The 19,539-nt window shown below is 38.8% G+C and overlaps 1 protein-coding gene across 2 annotated transcripts in view; it reads left to right on the top strand.

Annotated features, from left to right (window-relative positions):
* The first annotated feature begins 3,534 nt into the window (after window positions 1–3,534).
* Window positions 3,535–19,539, top strand: part of atp2a2b (ATPase sarcoplasmic/endoplasmic reticulum Ca2+ transporting 2b) — a 29,995-nt gene continuing 13,990 nt past the window's right edge. Inside the window, exons 1-5 of one of the 2 annotated variants that reach the window (XM_053648498.1) lie at window positions 3,535–3,863; window positions 4,950–4,967; window positions 5,067–5,149; window positions 8,271–8,375; window positions 11,452–11,590. In XM_053648498.1, coding sequence (XP_053504473.1) covers window positions 3,686–3,863; window positions 4,950–4,967; window positions 5,067–5,149; window positions 8,271–8,375; window positions 11,452–11,590 — 523 coding nt within the window. In that variant the 5' untranslated portion in view covers window positions 3,535–3,685. Of the gene's footprint in view, window positions 4,375–4,949; window positions 4,968–5,066; window positions 5,150–8,270; window positions 8,376–11,451; window positions 11,591–19,539 lie in introns of both variants that reach the window. The other variant, XM_053648499.1, reaches the window with a different exon arrangement.

Here is a 19,539-nt window from a genome sequence, read left to right as displayed (position 1 = left end):
CACTCCAAACCCCAGAAAGTATGTATAACCACATACTGTATGTCCATAGTGCTCAGGCCAAAATGGTTTGTATGCAGCTCTCCTTTTAATGAATACTCCTCTATACTGGACTGCTGACTGGGCCATTTCCCTCAGGCCTGCCACAGTTAAAGTGTCAGTCATGGGGTGAGCGATAAATGGCCTATAAATGGCTCGACTGACTATTGGGTGAGATCCATGCACAAGAACTGGTGAGACATTTTTTCTTTTTGTGGGAGATTGAATTTTAATTTGGACGCATCCGGTAGTCTGTAATAAAAAAAAACACATCTATCCTGCATTTCTGACCCTATACTTGATTTACTGCCAGTTATACAGTATACAAGTGAGTTTACAGTTTGCAATATTACAGTAAAAGGCCTTAAACATAGCCCTTAAAGAAAAATAACATGTTTTTCACCTGTAATTATCTGAGTAAAATGTGATCACATGTGAAATACATGAAAGTGCATTTCAACACGCATGAAATTGCATGCGTGAACTCAGGTAAACTTTACTCAAGTAAAGTGAAAAAAATATGATAAATAAAACCACATGACTTATACATTTTTCAAAAAAAAAAATCAACAGGCAAGAAATTAATCATGTTCGAAAACAATCACATTTAAATAAAAGAATGATGTGGAGAAAAAATAAGGAACCATATGTAAAATAAATGAATCATGTGAAAATAATCATATGTAACAAAAAACAACAACAAAAAATTATTTGTAAAAAAAAAATCTAAATAATTAGAATAATAAATTGAAAATAAATGAATCATTTGACAAATGAACACTGACACTTGGACCCTTGACACTTTATGCTTGATCACATCACACAACTTTAGTGCAATAATATGTGCTGTATTATTTTGTCTCACTATGCTGTAGCGTATCATTTGTTAATTTGTGATACATGAATCATGTGCAAAGAAATTCACATGGAAATTACAGCATGTATGAAAATCACATGTAATAAAAAAAAACCTCAAACACACATTGGGTGTATTGGGTGTATTGTATACTGTATAACTGGCAGTAAATCAAGTATAGGGTCAGAAATGCAGCTTTAAAAATGAATTGTGTGAAAATTGTTCCTGTATCAGTGCAATTTTAATACCGTATATATTTAAATGTCCGTTCCGAACAGAAGCATTAATTTATTAAAATTTTGCATGCACTTAAAGGTGACTGCTTAAAAGAAAACTGTGTGAATTCTAATGGCACATATCTCCATGACAACCCTGAGGTGCCAAAACTAATTTAGTGTGCTCATATCCGTTTATCTGTATTCATGGTGTGTCGGATTGATTGCAGACTCTCTGGGCTCGGAGTTAATCTTGTGATTTGTTCCTGCAGCTTTGTTTTATCAGTGACACAGCATGCACTGACCAAGTACTCTATCACAGCATCCAAATATAACCACATTTTCTCCAAATGGCTACAGACATTCCTCATACTGTGCTGATCTGATATTGTGGCTGATGGTGGTGCATGTTGTTGGTCAATGACTGCAGTTTGTAGTCGTCCAAAATGAACTACAATATACAGCTGAGCAGTTGAGGGTTAAGAACCCTAATGTTTCGTGCTCGAGAGCCTAACACTCGGTATTGCTCAGATTCCACTTTCTGACCTTCCAGTCACCAGAACACTACATCCCAAAACAATTAACATAATGATTCTGTGACTCCGGTGCCATTTAGCCATTGTAACTCTTAAAAACATATCATTTTCCAACACTGAATCCACTAAAACATGCATTTAACCAGCCAAATTGTGTGACCTCCTCTCAGGCAACCATTATTCCAAGGTTTCTTTTGAGTAACAGGGTTAATTTTTTTTGTTGTTTTTTAGCATTGACACTTAACATCTGGTTAGCTAACAGTAAGGACATTCTAATGATTCATTATCTAATGATAATTTCATTTCTACAAATTAATACTTCACTTTCAATCCATAATTTGGGCAAAAGTGCTGTACTTTCAAAGTGGCCTCATCACTGAAAATAAAAGAAAGCTGAATGAACTTTTCTTCTTCACATGATCCTCAGGAAATTTGGATGATGCAAATTTGAACATGTAACTTTTCAGCAGAATATTCCTAATATATTATGGTGGTAAATGGGTTGAGTAAATGTGAACTTAATGCATGTTGTTCATAACCTATAACGGACGACTCATGAAAAAAGGATGGATTCTCATGATAAAAAAAAAGATTTTTTTTTAATGACTCATTCTAAAATTAAACCCACTTTACACCTGAATGTTAGCCAACAGAAACCTAGACATACTGAGATTTAAAGAAAAATACTTCCTTCTTGATTTTTCAGATATGGAGGGATAAAAAAAGTTTACCGTTTCTTAAAAAAAAAATTCAAAACTTGTTTTTGTTTTATTTATTTATACAATTTTTTACTTTACTTTATTTTATTTTTTTTACATGTGATCCCCCTGCCCACCCACAATTAATTGATTTTCACATTAATTTTTCACGAGGTTTTATTTATCACACATTATTCACATGATGTCAAAATGTGTGTGTTTTTTCTCTAAGGACTGACTTGTAAAATTATAAAAACAAATAAAATAAAATAATTACATTATATATATATATATATATATATATATATATATATATATATATATATATATATATATATATATGTAAAGAGAGAGATTATTTAGTCTTCTCAATTTAGTATCCTCAATATATGTTTCTCCTAACCTATTTTTTTTTTTATATTATGGATACATTTAATTAAATGACTTGGTTACCAAGAGTACAAAATGTAGATTACAGTTTACTTCAGCCGTTTAATATTTACAGCAAGTTTTCACATGAACATGGTGTCACAATGTCCACATCATTGAGCAGGACAGATCAGCTGATCCAATCACAGCCGACTGACGTAGCGGAGCTGTTACCTGATTGGATAACTGCAGCTCCTATACAGTGCAGCTTCTAGAACATCTTTCCAGAACAGTCACTACATGAGCGCAAATCAAACACGCCTTGATGTCACCGCAGTTGCTAACTTTTGCAGTAAGGTCATACGGCCGCCATATTGGAAGTGGCAAGATTTAAATTTTAATTGTGAGACACTGCAAATGCTGCTTTGTGTTACCTCATTCAAAAAATGCTTTGTTTGATGTGCCAGAAATATCTTAATATTATCTGTGATTTTATTAAGTTTTGATTTATTATTAGTCTTTTTTTTTAAAATATGTTTAGATCTGAGTCGTAAATATTTTAATACTAGGCATTATAAAACAGTAAAATCAACAAGTTAGCCCTGTCCCAACCTCACAAAGTCTCTCATAACATTAAACTTGCGAAAAGTTATATATTTTCCTTTTGTTTAGACTTTTACATCCAAATTAAACCAAACGTGTTAGCTTTTCGTATAAAATCTATATTATATTAATGCTTTAACCTAAGTCTATGAAGCCAACTTGAAGTGTTGCCCTATCAAATATGGCGGCGCTAGCGTCGTGTCTAGCTTTCTACCTTTCCATGGACGTCTGAGAACTCCGAGAACGAGACGTCTTTTGAAGACTTTCACAGTTTTTCTTTTCACTATTATTTCAACATGTATTAAACTAACATCTCATCATACATTTGCATTTTGGCGGTTGGGACTCTCTTGTTTCTTAATAGGAATCAAGATGAATGAGCTGTTCTACGTAGAACGCACGCACGATTTTCCGGGTTATCGGACTTCCGGGTCGTGTTCAGCCAATCAGAGGCTTCCACATGCGGACACAGAAACGGAGCGTATGCGTCTCAGTCGACAAGCCGAGAGGGGAGAAGCGAGAGTGGCTCACGTTGATGTGCTGGTAACCGGTATTTTGCTGCTCTTGGGAATGAGCTGAAGATTTTTTTATTCATGACTGCGGCTCACCGTGAATAGTTTTAGGCGTGTTTATATGACGTTTTGACGTCTAAATGACACTGCTGTAGGTCCTCGCTCCTGACACCGGTTCGGCTAAAACTTAGCGGGTTTCAGTGAAGTAACGTTAGCATAGCATATAGCATAGTGTGTGTGTGCGCGCCGCACCGGACACTGATAGCTATAACTTGCTAATTTGCGTCTTAATTATCGACTTCCTTAACTACTGTACTCTACTTCTTGCTCGTGTATTCAATTTAGTTCCTTCGCTGAGAATTAAAAGAAGAGTAATAGCTATAAGTGTGTGTTTTTGCTTAAAAAAAAAAAAAAAACGCCGGCCGACCATTATGGAGAACGCTCACACCAAAACGGTGGAAGAGGTTTACAGCTATTTCAGCGTGAATGAAAGCACCGGACTCGGCCTCGATCAGGTGAAACGACAGCGAGAGAATTGGGGACCAAACGGTGAGTGAGCGACTCAAAACGGCTAACTTTTAAACAGTCCAGCACCTCATTTTAATACGAAGGTAAGCTAGCGGGGAGGAACGCTAGACACGCAAATTAGCACTGTCATGTCTCAACAGCTAAATGATATTTTTGAGGAACCTGTTTTTTTTTGGAGCTGGTATGAAAAATAAATAAATAAAACGCTGAAATGAATCAGTTAGCTAGCGTTGCTGTGGGAAACGTGCTGAGGCCTCGCGGCAACCGTTAAAAGACGAAATGAAAGCGGCTGACGTCATCGCGGGCTCAGCAGAGCCAGCCGCGGTCTGTTCAATATCAAGCGGTCAAACAGTGTTTTCAAATAGCAAGGCTGCCTTAAAACGAGTAGTTTATTTTGGAGCTTTGTTGTTTTTGTGTGTATAGAAATAAAAAAAGAATTTCCTGTGCTCAAATTATATGCATCACGCGTTGTTGTCTGATTTTAAAATGAATTTTTTTTAATTAGGTAGGAAAAAAGGTTAATAAATAACAATTGTCATGCATCTTAACATCTCCTTCTTCTCTGTCTTTGGTGTGAATCCTTGCTCGGCGTACAGAACTGCCAGCAGAAGAAGGTAATCCTGTTGTTTCCTTGCATCTGCTCTTCTATGCATATCTATATCTGCAGCAATTCTAACCCAAACCCTATTCATATGCATCTACTTGTTTGACAGGTAAATCCTTGTGGGTGTTGGTGATCGAGCAGTTCGAGGATCTCTTAGTCAGGATTCTTCTTCTAGCAGCGTGTATATCATTTGTAAGTACTGTTTTAAATGCGTCGGAAAAAAACTTAAGTGTGTATGGGGCGTGGACAGGGGAAAAGTCAGCTGGCTTTACATTCTGTAATTGGTGGGCGTGAGCTACATCTATCTCGGTTGCACAACTAAGGAATAAAATGCTCATAAGCTGTTTATAGGAAAATCAGCCACGACAGGGTGGTGCGATGAAGCCCGGGTTGCCAACCTGGATAATTTTACTATGGTCGCACATCACAAAGCGTCGATTCCTCTTATGCAACAATATGCAGACGTTACAATTTTCTTTATTAAAGAACGACGTGTTATACTTTTTTTTTTTTTTTTTTTCCAAAATCGGTTTATTGTGAAGGAATCCTTTTCCCTCTGAGTCTTCGTTCATAAATGTTAGTCTCCTTACGAAAAAAGCTTCACCTGAGAAATGTTAGTTAAATAAGTGTATTCTTATGCTTAAAATGTATGAACGTTATTACTATAGAGATGATAACGTATTAGAGTGCATTCATTTAAAAAAAAAAAAAAAAAACCTGTCAAAGCCATGCAGTTATAGAAAATGAATTTGCATCGTCCGACCAATCAGAATCAAGAAGTCAACTCTATTGTGGTATAATTAATTATATTTAACGGATGAGAAGATGATAATGCGTTTTATAAAGTTGTCAGTTTTAACATTAATATCGTGTCATCAAGGTGCTAAGTGATGATAGTGTGGAGATCACGGTGTAATCAGAGCTTCAGCTGTGGCAAGTCGGAATGACCAGCATGGTGTGTTTATGAGCGGTTGGAATGTTGTGAACGGTGTGGTTGATTTATGACCGTGATCCTGTGTGTGTGACCTCAGTAACCTTACACTACCAGTTTCCTTTTGCAACCTGTTATCATGAGGAATGCTTTGAGAAGACAAGGAAGTAAAAGCGAGAGTGCTGCGTTTACCCTAGTAACTGTTCTATCATACCAGAGTGAGTGAGTGAGTGAGTGAACGAGCTGATGAAAGCCTGGAATCTGGTCTGAAAATCAGTAGTGCGGTCTTACCAACTCACTTGTACTGTAGTGTTCCTTTAACACTAGGTGTCCTAAGAAATTTTGTGTCATACAGTCAGCAGTTTGTGTCCTATCACTGCCTGCTATGTTTACTAAAGGGTGTATGACTGCAGTCCTCCTGAGAGCTTGGTTGGCCTTTTCTCTGAATCAACGCATTGATGTGATGCACGGAGTAGCGTTCTGTCTGATTGTTTCGGCTTAGTCACTCAGGAAAGTCATTCATGAAAAGGAGTGAAGTGTTGCTTGGTCGTTTTTATACGCACTTATTTGTAGCTGACCTAAGGGGATATTATGTAAGCCATTTATCTGTCAAGTTGCACATACACGTAAATAAAGATGCTCAGTTTTTTAATTGTTTGCTGCTAATGGTGGATAATTAGTCCACAGAGAATTATTGTGCATCAGTAGAAGTAAAATCACACAAGTGCGCACACTCCGTGTAGTGTAGATGCCGTGGCTAAAATGGTGCTGATTTTTTTTACCGTATTAAAAGCAGTCTTTATTTTCATTTATTTATTTATTTATTTATTTATTCATTTATTAGAGATGAAGTGTGTTGTGCTGAGCCGAGTGAATTTACTGATTTATTAACGCTGATTGAGCTTGCATTATACCAACGATGTACTAAGCTAGAAAAAGAAAATACACGTTGCATGGAAGTTTGCATAAAATCAAACTCTCATATCGGTCAATATATATTCATGTGCACATTTGTTTCTTTAGATTTGCGTAAGAACTGTTAGTCTTAATCTAATAGGAGCTAAATCCAGCATGTTGTTTGCATGATGCTAACTGGTGGTCAGAAGCATCCAGTTTTGCACGGAGTAAAATTTGGATAGCGAGCACGGTTGTAAATTCCTTTAAAGGAAATTGAAAATGCATAGCCTGGAAAGTCGAAAAGTTGCTATTTTAATTCTTGGCTTGGCGTGTGTGGGTATATATTTATGCGTCCACAGGAAACAACTGCTGCTGTTTCTCAGCAACCGGCCCAAGACGTTGGTGTTTGGGACATTTTTATCTGCCTGAGTACGTTTGTGTGCTTTGATGATAATGTGTTGGTTAATTATGAACCTGAATAGTGCAGGTAGCTTTCACTAAATAACACCAGATCTATCTTAAATAGTCATTCGGCCATTGTGTAGGATGCTGAAGATTGAGGATGAATGATTAGACATTAGCTGCATTACTGGATCTCCAAAACGGTCATCTGTCTCCCATTCTTAATGCATAATGAGCTTTAACGTCTACATACGTTGAAATGCCGCAGCGTGTGCAAGATGAGCAGGAGAGCACGTGTTAAACGTAACTCGCCTCATTCACTGACTCGTAACAGGCTCACGGAGAGCACGGTATTCTGCCGGTGGTTCAAGACACAGCAAGACATCAGTTGGTCCTAAATTTCTCTCAGGGTGCATTCACAACTGTTAGTGCTGAGAATGAGTGCATAATTAACGCTTTTGGTTGGTTTGCCGTTTGTTTGGCACATAAATAGTTAAAAGGAAAGGAAAGCAAATCTTTGCCAAGTGTGTGTAGTTGCAAGTTTAAAACTGTTTATGAATTGCTTTTGTTTTTTTGTCAGAATGAGGACTATGCAAACTGTACGTGGTTCACATTTCTAGTTGATTTGATTCAGAGTCGAATCACTTTCTCACTGCAGTCGAATCTCGTATATTTGTAGCACGAGTCTTCAACAATACACAGCAGTTTGCTGTATATTTCAAAGTATGAGGAATGACAGCAACTTATGTCTACAAAAACACACAGCAAGTTTGGTTCACTTCTACAGTTGAGTCGATTCGGAGTTGAATTATTTTGGCACTGCAGTTGAATCTCGCTAGAGTTTACTTGGAATCAGACTTGAAAAAACACCAGGGTTCAGTTCAAACTGGTTAAACCGTGCATATTCCCATGACTTTTTTGCTAAATGGCTCCAGTTCCTGATGTCATCCTGCACCTGTAATTGGCTTTTTGTTTTGATGTTTGAAGCGGAACATGAGTGAGTGCTAAGATGAGAACGTAGTATGAATAATAATTATTTGACACTTATCCTTTGACGTTTCCTTCATTTCTTTTCCTCTGTAGGTACTGGCCTGGTTTGAAGAGGGAGAAGAGACCATTACGGCTTTTGTGGAGCCTTTTGTAATACTGTTAATTCTTATAGCCAACGCCATCGTAGGGGTCTGGCAGGTAAGTTTACCTTTTTCTTTTCCTGTTTATTATATGATGAAACAACCTGTGTCAGCTTTTTTTTGTTTGCACAAAATAAGTAGTGCTATATTGCAAATACAACAAATGAATATGGGATTTTAAACGTGAGTCAGAAATGGCGAACCTGTGTAAAGCAGCACTGGAATCATCTTTTAAATTGAAGTTTAAGGCACCGTGCTTGCAGTTGATGAGACACTTGGATTTCATACGTTGATCTATAATACACGTTTTAATTTTAGTTTATATTAGTGCTGGGTCATATAAATGTACTTGTTATTGTTCCTGATGAAAACACATTTGATACCACAATTTGCTCTCCACTTGGTTCATCTAAGGAATAAAACACCTGGGGTGGCACTTATTGGAAAATTATACATCAATGTGAATTTACTGTGATTACACAAATGATAACTTATTTAAATGAATACGTTAAACGTAAATTCATTATTTGTACGTGGAACAACTTTCAGAGCTGCTGTTATGGAAAATTGGCATCTTCTTGACCAATCAGATTCAAGAGTTCTCCATGCGCCTTTTATAACTAGCTTTTTTCAGTTTGTGCTCTCAAACAGCTGGGGTTTGTTGTTTTTTTTTAAATGCAGGATTTTTGGCTTCGTAAGAAACCCACTTCTGTGAACAATTTTGTTTAATAGTTTTTGATGTCACTTTGGTATGCAATGAATGTGCTTTTGTGTGTTTGTTCCTTTTTCCTCAATGAAACTGCCCTTGTTGTGAAATGAAAGCACATGGTGATCTTGTTTCTGCTCGTCTTAAGATAGCCCAGCCTTCCTGGCGTAGAGCTGAAGGCTTTTTTTAATTTTTTTTTTAATTTTTTTTTATTTATTTTTTTTTGCTCCACCACCTCCCAGTTGCCCTGAAGCCAGTGTCCCAGTTTCAGTGGTTTTATTTTGGTCACTGGGCTCGTGTGAGAAACTCCATCCTTAACCCTGAAAATGATGAGAAAAATGCTCAGGGCATTCAGTCTTTCATGCACCGTGGAGGTTTTTCTGAACCATGTTTTTCTTTTATGGATATGGAAATGCTCACTTAATTCTCATTTCCTTTGCTCAGTAACTGTATGCTCATGCTAGCAAGCAAACATTCATTTTCTATGTATGTGTTCTGTGTAAATGAGGTACTAAAGGTAACTATTAATTAGTTCATATTTACTGGTCTTGTCTTCTCCTGTCATACAAAGACATAGAGGCTTGGAAGGAGTGGCGTGTACCGCTGTTAACATTTTTCATCGCAGTTAAAGAAACGCTGCACAGAGATAAATTATAAGCGACACAAGTGACTTGTGTGCTAGTTTGAAAGCAGGGTAAGGGTTAAAGTCTTTAAGGTGTGTTCTTAGCCTGGGTTCACTCTCGAGACCTGCCAGCTAATTATCTTTAGTCCCTGTTTGGGCTCCTTTTCAGTCAGCAGCATGTTCCTGGGCAGTGCCGCTTAGCACACCTGCCCTGGCGCTTGTACTGCAGATTTACACACCCATTAAACATCCAGAGTAAATAACAGAGGCCGTTTCTCAGCAGCCAACCCAGGGAGCATCCACTAAGGGACAAAGTCGATATTGTTATATTCATATTTTCTATCTGCTTTGTGTGTTCAGGGCGAATGGCAATACGTGTTCTTTTTTTTTTTTCTTTCTTTCTTACTTTTTTTTTTTTTTTTTAAGAGCCTGTGTTTCTGTATGGTCACAGAGTGGAAGACTGTTCACCATAAAGCTTATGAAGCGACTTTAAGTAGTTTTTGACAAAGCACAGCCACCTGCAAGGTCATTGTGTCAAGGAATAACTTCCTAAAGACATTTGGAAGAAAGCTTGAGAGGAACCGAGACTCAAAAAAGGGAACCCGGAAACCCACCCTCTTCGGATTGATGCAACACTAGTCAGTAGGAAGAGTTAGTTATTCAGAGAATTTTTTTTTTGTTCAAGGTTTTATTTATTTATTTATTTATTTATTTTTATTGCGGATGTTACAAGAGATTTGAGTACGGGAAAATGTGTTGTTAACTTTCACGTGTTTTGATTTTAACCCAAACTGCAGCTCACAGCAACCCCAATATACAAGCTAATTCTTTTTACCATGTGAAAACACTGCAGCTTCTTTTTATATTTAAAAAAACTGTCAGTCACTGTTTTTAACAAATATTACCCGAACTAGTCCGAGTTTGTAGTCAGTAAGCCATTCCAGAAAACACTCCAGAAGGTTCTGGCTGTTTTTTTTCTTCTCTTTTTCCATTTATTCTTCAGTTTTTTGTTATTGTATTTCCTTTGATCTTGGCTCAGTATGCTATTACCCGCATCGGGTTTTTGCATGTCATTTTCATCAGAACGCGTACGTCTGGATTTTCCCGGTACCTTGAGTGTCTGAGTTAATTTTATCCGATGTGAAAGGAAAACAGTTCTTTGTTTTGAGGACAGAAGTATGTCATGTGTGAAATGACTGCAATTTAAGTGATTTCTAATTTCCCCACTGGTGGACCAACAATAAAATCATTAGCTGGGCAGTTAAATCTGAAGTAAAATCTCCAGTGTGCAGCCTCGTTGCCGGAAATTGGTACATAAAAATAACGTAATAAATGGCTTTTTCGTGTTCCCGTCATCTGAATGAAGCCAACAGAGGCATCTGGCCAAAAAATGGCTGCCACACAAGCTGGTGTGTAACTTTGGGATTGTGAACAAAGAGGTTGAAACTTTTTAAATCGTATTTGCTGGTGCACTGGGACATTTTTAGGGGCATAAAATTATTTCTCATGATTGAGTGGCGCACCTCGTTGCTGTATTGTCTCTCCCTTTACTTAAGGTTAATGTCTAACTATTTTTGGTGCATTGCTTTTGTTGGCATTGATCATAAATGAGGCCCAGATTTATGATGGCAGTAGTGTAAAGTTTCTCAAAGTACTGGGCTGTGAGATAAGCACTAGGTGATTATACTCTCAATTTCATTGCTTAGCCACCACACCCACAGAGTTCCTCCTGAATGTACAACATGTATTGTTCTTTTGTTCAGTGATGTCAGTGTTTAATTTTTATTTTTTAAATAATGCTTGCAGGAGCGAAATGCAGAAAATGCCATCGAGGCCCTCAAGGAATACGAGCCCGAGATGGGAAAAGTGTATCGGCAGGACAGGAAGAGCGTGCAGAGGATCAAAGCCAGAGACATTGTTCCTGGAGATATTGTAGAAGTGGCCGGTAAGAATATCTCCTTTTCAGTGTCTGTTGGAATTAAACACACCAGCCAGCATGTGTGCAATTGTGACTGTGTTAACAGTCTTATCGTTGTAAACAATGGCTGACCGAAGTCATCGTGCTGCCCAGATGGTCTCTGTAATTTCTGTGAGCGATCGAGTTACCGATGGTTCGGTTTTGTACTTTCCCCTGTTGTTCGCTGTGTTGATCCCACAAAGTCAGGGCGTGTGTGCAGGTTTTTAGATGAAAACGTGCCTAGACATGTGAGAAAGACGAGAGATGAACAAAGCTCTGCGTCACTGCCGCTTTGCATTGGCTGCTGTAATAAATGCTGCTTTGTCTAAAAAGGCAGAGGAATCCGCTTATCCACTAATCCACTGTATCTACTTCAAACCCCGACAGAGTTAACCTTTCTGTACGCCCTCATCCTTAATGTCAGTGGGGTCAACTGTTTAAGGATTATCTACAACGCCCCTTGCTCCACGTTGGGCTGTGTTGCACCATGTTCCCTTTTACTTAAGTCATTGACAAGATGAGTGATTTGTTGTCTTGGTGGCTTCTCGTAGTATAATAATAATAAGAAGAAAGAAATAATAGCACTCAAGGTCGCTTTATAAAAAATTACTTCACTGAAGATTTTGAGGGATCAAAATGGTATAGTTTTATCCTAAAATGGCTCTTGACATCCATGTTATTGTCAAATTGCTAAAATATGTCCATGGTTGGATATGGTACTAAAAATTTTTTTTTTCTTCAAAGGCACCTCTGCTTTTTTGAAAAAGTGCTTATACTGAAGATGTTGGATTAAATGTACGCCAAAATCGAGATTAATTTTGTGATGTATTTTTGGTGATCTACAGCATGATAATGAGTCTTTATTTATCACATACATATGCACAGTGAAATTCTTTTCTCCGCATACCCAGCATGTCAGGAAGTTGGGGACAGAGCGCAGGGTCATCCATGATACTGCGCCCCTGGAGCAGAGAGGCTCAAGGGCCCAACAGTGGCAGCTTAGCAGTGCTGGGGCTTGAACTCCCGACCTTCTGACCAGTAACCCAGAGCCTTAACCGCCAAGCCACCACTGCCCCCCGCCAAGCCACCACTGCCCCCCGCCAAGCCACCACTGCCCCCAGTGTCCTATATCTAGGAAATAAAGCTGACATTCAAACATGTTTAATAAATACAGAGTAATTAGGGTTACCATATATTTTAATGTGTTTTTTTTATTTATTGGTTGATCATGGTATACAGAGCAAAGAGAGACATGCACACACATTATAACGGTACAAATTCTAGCTGTGCTTCTTAAATCTAGATAGCAGTCTTTGCTAGTAAGTCTGGTTGTGCCTGGTTACACGAGCACAGTGAGACATAATACATGATTTCGCTAACCTCTGCCAAGAAAGCCTCAGTTTTGACCACATGAACATTTAGTGTGTTTTTTGCATAAGGGTGTCTGCTACCACTTGAGGTATGAAATCAAAAATGTGCGAAATGTGTAGTCTTTTACAACCAACCCCAACTAGGAAAAACCAAAAACACCCCCTCACCTCAGAATTCTGAATGGTCAATTCCTGACGATCTCTTCAACCCTGGGTTCAGGGAGTGATGTCAAATCGACATGGCTGCTTGCAGTATTAACAGTAAACCAAGTAGCACTTATCTGGACTTGTTTATACAGTATAACTCATTTGTTCACTTTAGATCGATCTGGATCAATCTTACATTGTGGCTTGAACACACAGTGGTCGAAAATTGACGCACTTCACTGGTAGGTCCAAATGTGGCATGACTGACAGCCTTGAAGCCCCACCCCTTCTAACCATCAAGCAATTCGTAATGTCTTGTCTTTATTTTCCTGCTTGAAAGATGCATCCTTGCTTTGTCAAGAGGTAAAAGAAGAAGGGTTTGAGTTCCTTAATGTAAAATAAAATGCATCCATGTTTGACTTTAGGCGTTAGTGTGCAAATACACGGGAAGTGGCAGCTTCCCCCCCATCCTAAACAAACATCTCACAAATAAGTATCTATGACTCAGCAGTAATGTTTTTTTTTAATAAAGTAGAATAAGGAATCCAACGAGATCTGAAACTGCAGCAATTAATTCTGACAGTGTGTCATCCTAGAAGGGTGAATACACATGCGTTTTGGTTTGCGGCGATATAAAGCACGTTCATTCACACAGGCACGGTGGCATTTTTAAGCTTCTGTACACACTGTGGGATTGGTAATCATTACACTGCTGAACTTTCTCCCTTTCTGGATCACTGTTGCATATAAAACATTACAGCAGTGCTTCCAAAGTGATGCTCCTGTAGCAGTACCAGATGAGCACAGGTTACTCCCAGGTATATGAGGAGGAACCGCTTAGCATGAGTCAGATATTATACCGAAAGGATACGTGTTCTGCAAGCTTGAAGAAAAGTTGAAGCTCTGCTTCTTTTCAACGACCTTGTCTCCCTCTCTCTCTCTCTCTCTCTCTCTCTCTCTCTCTCTCTCTCTCTCTCTACTGTTTGGTCACCTTCCTTCTGCGTCATCTTCGCCTTCTCTGGGTGTTTGCAGTGAGAAGGAGACACAACGGCAGGATTTGAGAGCGAGAATTGATTCTCTGACGACCCCCCCCCCCCCAGTCAGGCAGTGTGGTGTTAACCCATACCGTTGCAGATTGAGACTAATTCAGAGGACATACAGGAAAAACAAAGACGACAGGCAGAGGAAGAGGGGAAAGGGTGCAGCATGAGGGGAATATTAAGTAGCTGTAACATTGAATACATTCACACACAAACACACTAAAGGATCTATGTATGTGTGTGCATGCTCTTCTTGGCTTAAAGTGTGTCTATCAAACATTTCAGTGAGTCAATGTCTGGGATCAGTTCCACTGTGTATAATATTGAATTTTATAAAGGACAAAAGCTGATTTGAAATGTAACACACCTCCTGCGTCACAGATGTCCATTTCGTCTAGCAGTCCTGCTGCAGATGGTGCCATGGGATTTTTAAATCGCCTGTGACCTTGCAGCTTTTACATCATGACTGTATGCAAGGAGAGTCGGCCCCCTTTCACATTTTCGCTGGACGAGTATGAACAACGGGCATATTCTGTTTTCAAGCTGTACTCGTGCATTGTGGTCCTCCAGAGAAGAATTAACTATGACATTGCACGTCTCCGTCAAGTTGTCAGCCCTCTCGGCATGCTCATCCCCAGAATCAGCAGCTTATGGTACAAATGTCATCTCTGAATAGCTGAAAAGAGAAACTGCATCCTTTTTTTTTCTTTTTTTTTTTTTTTTTAAAACCCGGCCCTCCTACTCTAATGGAATGAGTCATCGGCTGAGGATCGGCCTGCATCTTTTGTTTCTCCTACTCTTCCCCGGCGGCATGACCTTGGAAGGTGATGATGAAAAGGAAGCCCAGCAGACCCCTCCCTAATGTGTGCTCTTCGAGCCTCCCACAGAGCTGTATTTCTCAGCTGACTCTCACACGCTTGCTAGCTGTTGCCATGTAACGTAATGCCGGTCTTGGTAACTCGGGTTGCTCACACCTGATCCACTGTTTGGCCTGGGAAGTTTCTCTGTCTCCAGTCAGCTGCAAGGCTGCTGCCATTACTGACCTTTCAGCACTGCATAACTCATCATTGAGTCTCCTGAGATAGCACTCTAGTGTTCATCCAGCTCCTAACTGTGGCAGATCAGTAGCTTAGCTTTAGGGAAATTTCAACACAAGACCGCTAAATGTTCGCTTGAATAATGTGTAAATTGCATTATAAGGAAAGGATAGATGATGAGACATGCCCAGGGTAGTTTACACCATGCCTGTAGTGTATATGGGGGGCCGCTGTATAGTTTCCTGCTTTGAATAAAGAAGCCTCTTTTACCTTCCTTTTTACCTCTGACCTTGAGGTGGTACTTTTGGACACCATGAAAATGGTCAGTTTGGCTGATCAAACTCTGAACACCTTTCCTAAATACCTGTATTTAGCCATAACTGTAAAAATACTGGTACTCAAATACCAAACAAGATGATGGCAAGCTAGCACACACTAAAATCTCTAAATGAATTTCATTTAATGCCTTGTGGCCAATGAAGTTCAAAGTTTGTTATGACTCAATGGAGCAGTGCATCAATTTTGCTCGAAATGAATTGGAGTATGTAGTGTACTGAAAAGTGTTACCAAATTTTCAGTCACTGAGAGTGTAATGTACTGTAAACCAGGGTTAGGAACAAAGAAGGTAACATGGATCAATTCTGGTTGTTTTGGTATTGTTATTAGAGCTGCAACAACTAATCGATAATAACCGATTATGAAAATCATTGTCAGCGAATCTCATTATCGACTAGTTGGTCTGCGCGCGGTACATTTACTCATTACGTTACTTCTGTTCAGAAAACATGCTTCGGAGAGTAAATACTAAAGTTGTGTCCCAAATGAAGTACTGTACAATTACAATATGCACTACCGTCTAGTGTGTGGATTTTAGGAAGGTAATATCATCTCAAATATAACACTAGTGGCGTTTGTTTTTTTTTATTATTTATTTAAAAAGACTAACCGGAAGTATAAGCCACGACGGCACATGACGTAAATACGCATGCCAGCATTAGCAGACACCCAAAGTCACTGATAATGACTTTCTTCAGTTTACTTTCTGTCAGTGTTACCTTTTATTCCCAACATGACCTCAGTCACTATCAGACGGAGGCGAAATCATCAGGTGACTGAGGGAGAAAGTGTGTAACCTCCAAGTCCTCTAAGGGGAGCATTTTAAACACCCTGGAAATCAAACTGATGCACGAGGACAAAGTTATGTTTATATCCAAAATGTTCCACTGTGTGTAAGGGGCAGGGAAAGCTGGTGCAAGCTGCTTAAAAGGTTTAGTTTAATTTAAGTTTGTCATTATATGCTGTATTTGTGCGCTTGCAGTGTAAATTCTCGTTTATTATAACAGAAGTGATCTATTGAGGCCGTGTTGCAGATCACGCGCTGTGTAGACGCGCTTATAGTGTGAGCGCGAGTAAGATCTGTAATATCTAATTAAAACACTATGATCAAAAGTAAACACAAGTAAAATAATATTCCTAAAGGCGGTGAGTAACAGAAACCACAAGGTGCAGTGAAAGTGAGTTTCACTTTATATATAATATAAAATTTATTTTATAGTATTCATTTTATAGTATTTATGCAATATTTTTATGGATGCACAAAAGGCAACGAATTAAACTACAGTCGTAAATTAATAATATATATATTCTGGTGTGTGTGTATTGGGTTCTTTTCTGTTTTGGACAAACAGTTGTGTAAGTGTTTTAGTCTGAAGTTTATGTTTGTAACACTCAGTTTGTGGATTTTATTTTAAATAAACAAAAAGATGGTACTGAAAGCTTGCCCCTAACCCTTCAGATTAATCGGAAATAATAATAATAATCAGCCAACTAATTGGTTATGAAAATAATCGTTAGTTGCAGCCCTAGTTGTAATAGATATATTAATGAATTCTCGAAATCCAGTTGTAAAGAGCTGTTAACCAAGCTTAGCTCAAGAGGTCGAGGAGGTTGTACATCAACCTTTTCTCACCCGTTATGCCACTATTTTATAGCAGCTGCAAACAAACAACACCGAGATGCTTGAACTTGATGGTTCTTTGAGTCTGGTAAGAAAGCAAAACACAAACACAGGCAGGAACTTTTTATTTCCCAGAGACTTTCTTCAAAAGAGTTCATGACCTTTGGAAAATAACCTCATGTCTTTGACCTCAGAAGCTCTTAGTGCAGTGCTACATTGCTTTTGGATTCTGCAGGGAGTTGGGAGCGAGCGCCGATGAGTCCCCACCGAGCCAGAAGGAAGTGTCCGTGCACAGTGTCGAAGTGCTGATGCTTGCAACTGAGGAATTGGTGACCTTTTAGAAAGAGTACAGCATGTGCTGGAATTATTAAAATACTGACCACTTAGTAACCGCTTCAGAGTGGTCAGAGTCTGGGAGAGAAACACATCATTAACCCCTTTTACCGTTCTACAGTTGTCTACGCGAAAGCCTAAAACGGCCTCGTGTGGTGTTCTAAACTGTAATATGTTTCGAAATAAACCATGATCGGACATACTGTACCGTTATAGGAAACTATTCAGTGGAGTTTGTCATGTTAATACGAAACCACAAACTCCTTGCTCTTGAAGATTTCCTGTATCTGAAAACTTCAAGTCAGCGCTAACACCGAAGACTCCTTCCAAAAATGCTTACATCTCCTCACAGAAAACAATTGCCTGTTTTTAATTCGTTTACATGAAGTGTCTGCCAAACAAGTGCCTGTGTAAGTTGTCACTATAGAAACAATGATCTGTTGGAGCTAGCATGTTTATATAAACCTATGATTTGCCTTGTAGTTGAAATTACTGTCAGATTTGCTGTGATAAAAATTATAACAGGGTCTTGGCAATCTTCTTACAGCCTAGGCCATCTTTATGTAGAGCAACAATTCTGTTTTTTTTAGATCCTCAGAGAGTTCTTTGCCATGAGGTGCCATGTTGAACTTCCAGTGACCAGTATGAGGGAGTGTGAGAGGGATGACACCAAATTTAACACACCTGCTCCCCATTCACACCTGAGACCTTGTAACACTAACAAGTCATATGACACCGGGGAGGGAAAATGGCTAATTGGGCTCAATTTGGACATTTTCACTTAGGGGTGTACTCACTTTTGTTGCCAGCAGTTTAGACATTAATGGCTGTGTGAGTTATTTTGAGAGGACAGTAAATTTACACTGTTATACAAGCTGTACGCTCACCACTTTACATTGTAGCAAAATGTAATTTCTTCAGTGTTGTCACATGAAAAGATATAATCAAATATTTACAAAAATGTGAACTTTTGTGAGATACTGTACATACTGTCAAGCATGGTGGTGGAAGTGTGGTGATGTGGGAATGCATTGCTGCTTCAGGGCCTGGGCAATTTGCAATAATTGAGGGAAACATGAATTCTGCTCTCTAAAGGAGTATGTCTGTACTTCAGTCCCGAAGTTGAAATTGAAGCGCAACTGGATTATGCAGCAACAAAATGATCCAAACATAGGAGTAAGTGCTAGTCCAAGAAGTAAGCGAAAGGCTAATCTCCAGTTATCAGAAGCGTTTGGTTACAGTTATCGCTGGTAAAGGTGGCAAAACCAGATTTTATGTTTAAGGGGGCTATTAGTTTTTCACATTGTTGATAGGTGTTGGATAACCTTTTTTGATTCAGTAAAAAAAAGCAAAAAAAAACACCCCTGTATTGTGTGTTTACACAGGTTGCATTTATTTTATGTTGTATTTCATTTGAAGGTCTAAAACTATTTAGTATGAGAGATGCATAGAAACAGAAGAAATACTTTTCACAGCAGTGTAGGATTTAAAATCCTGATTTCATGTTCCTTTTATAACTCAATAATGAAATGCCATATGGCTTGCCACTGTGTGTGCACTTGTCTCTGTAAGAGTGTTGCTTTCTATGCTGCATGACTACGCTAGAACCATTCATCTTTCTGCTGTGCATCGTTTCTGACGTGCAGTTCATTAACATCTCTGCAGAACATGATACTGTATGCATTTGGCCCAAGGCTGACGAGATGGTGAAACTATGCCACAATGTTTAACACATGCAATGTTAATGTGAGTTTGGGATTTTGCCTTGAGCAGCATCGTTGAACATCCCTTAAGTCACCTTAGATAAAAGCATCTCCTGTATTATCTGTCCTGTCCCGTTAAACAACACCTCTTACTGGTGGTCACCTGTCGTCACTTACTGGCAGTGCGTGTTCTGACAATACACATTGCGAGAGGTCATGTCCTAATCAAAGACAGAATGCAAGCTCTGCAGAAATTTCTTTTGGTGCCAAGTAGGTCAGGCTGCAAAATACTGCAGTAAACATAAGCAGAGGTTCATTTAGTAAAAGTAAATGTGTGGCGGTCTGGCAAA

The sequence above is a fragment of the Ictalurus furcatus genome, chromosome 18 (genome assembly GCF_023375685.1).
Source record: "Ictalurus furcatus strain D&B chromosome 18, Billie_1.0, whole genome shotgun sequence".
NCBI classification, from domain to species: domain Eukaryota; kingdom Metazoa; phylum Chordata; class Actinopteri; order Siluriformes; family Ictaluridae; genus Ictalurus; species Ictalurus furcatus.
Note: the sequence above shows the minus strand (reverse complement) of the source record. Positions and strands in the feature narration are given on the sequence as shown.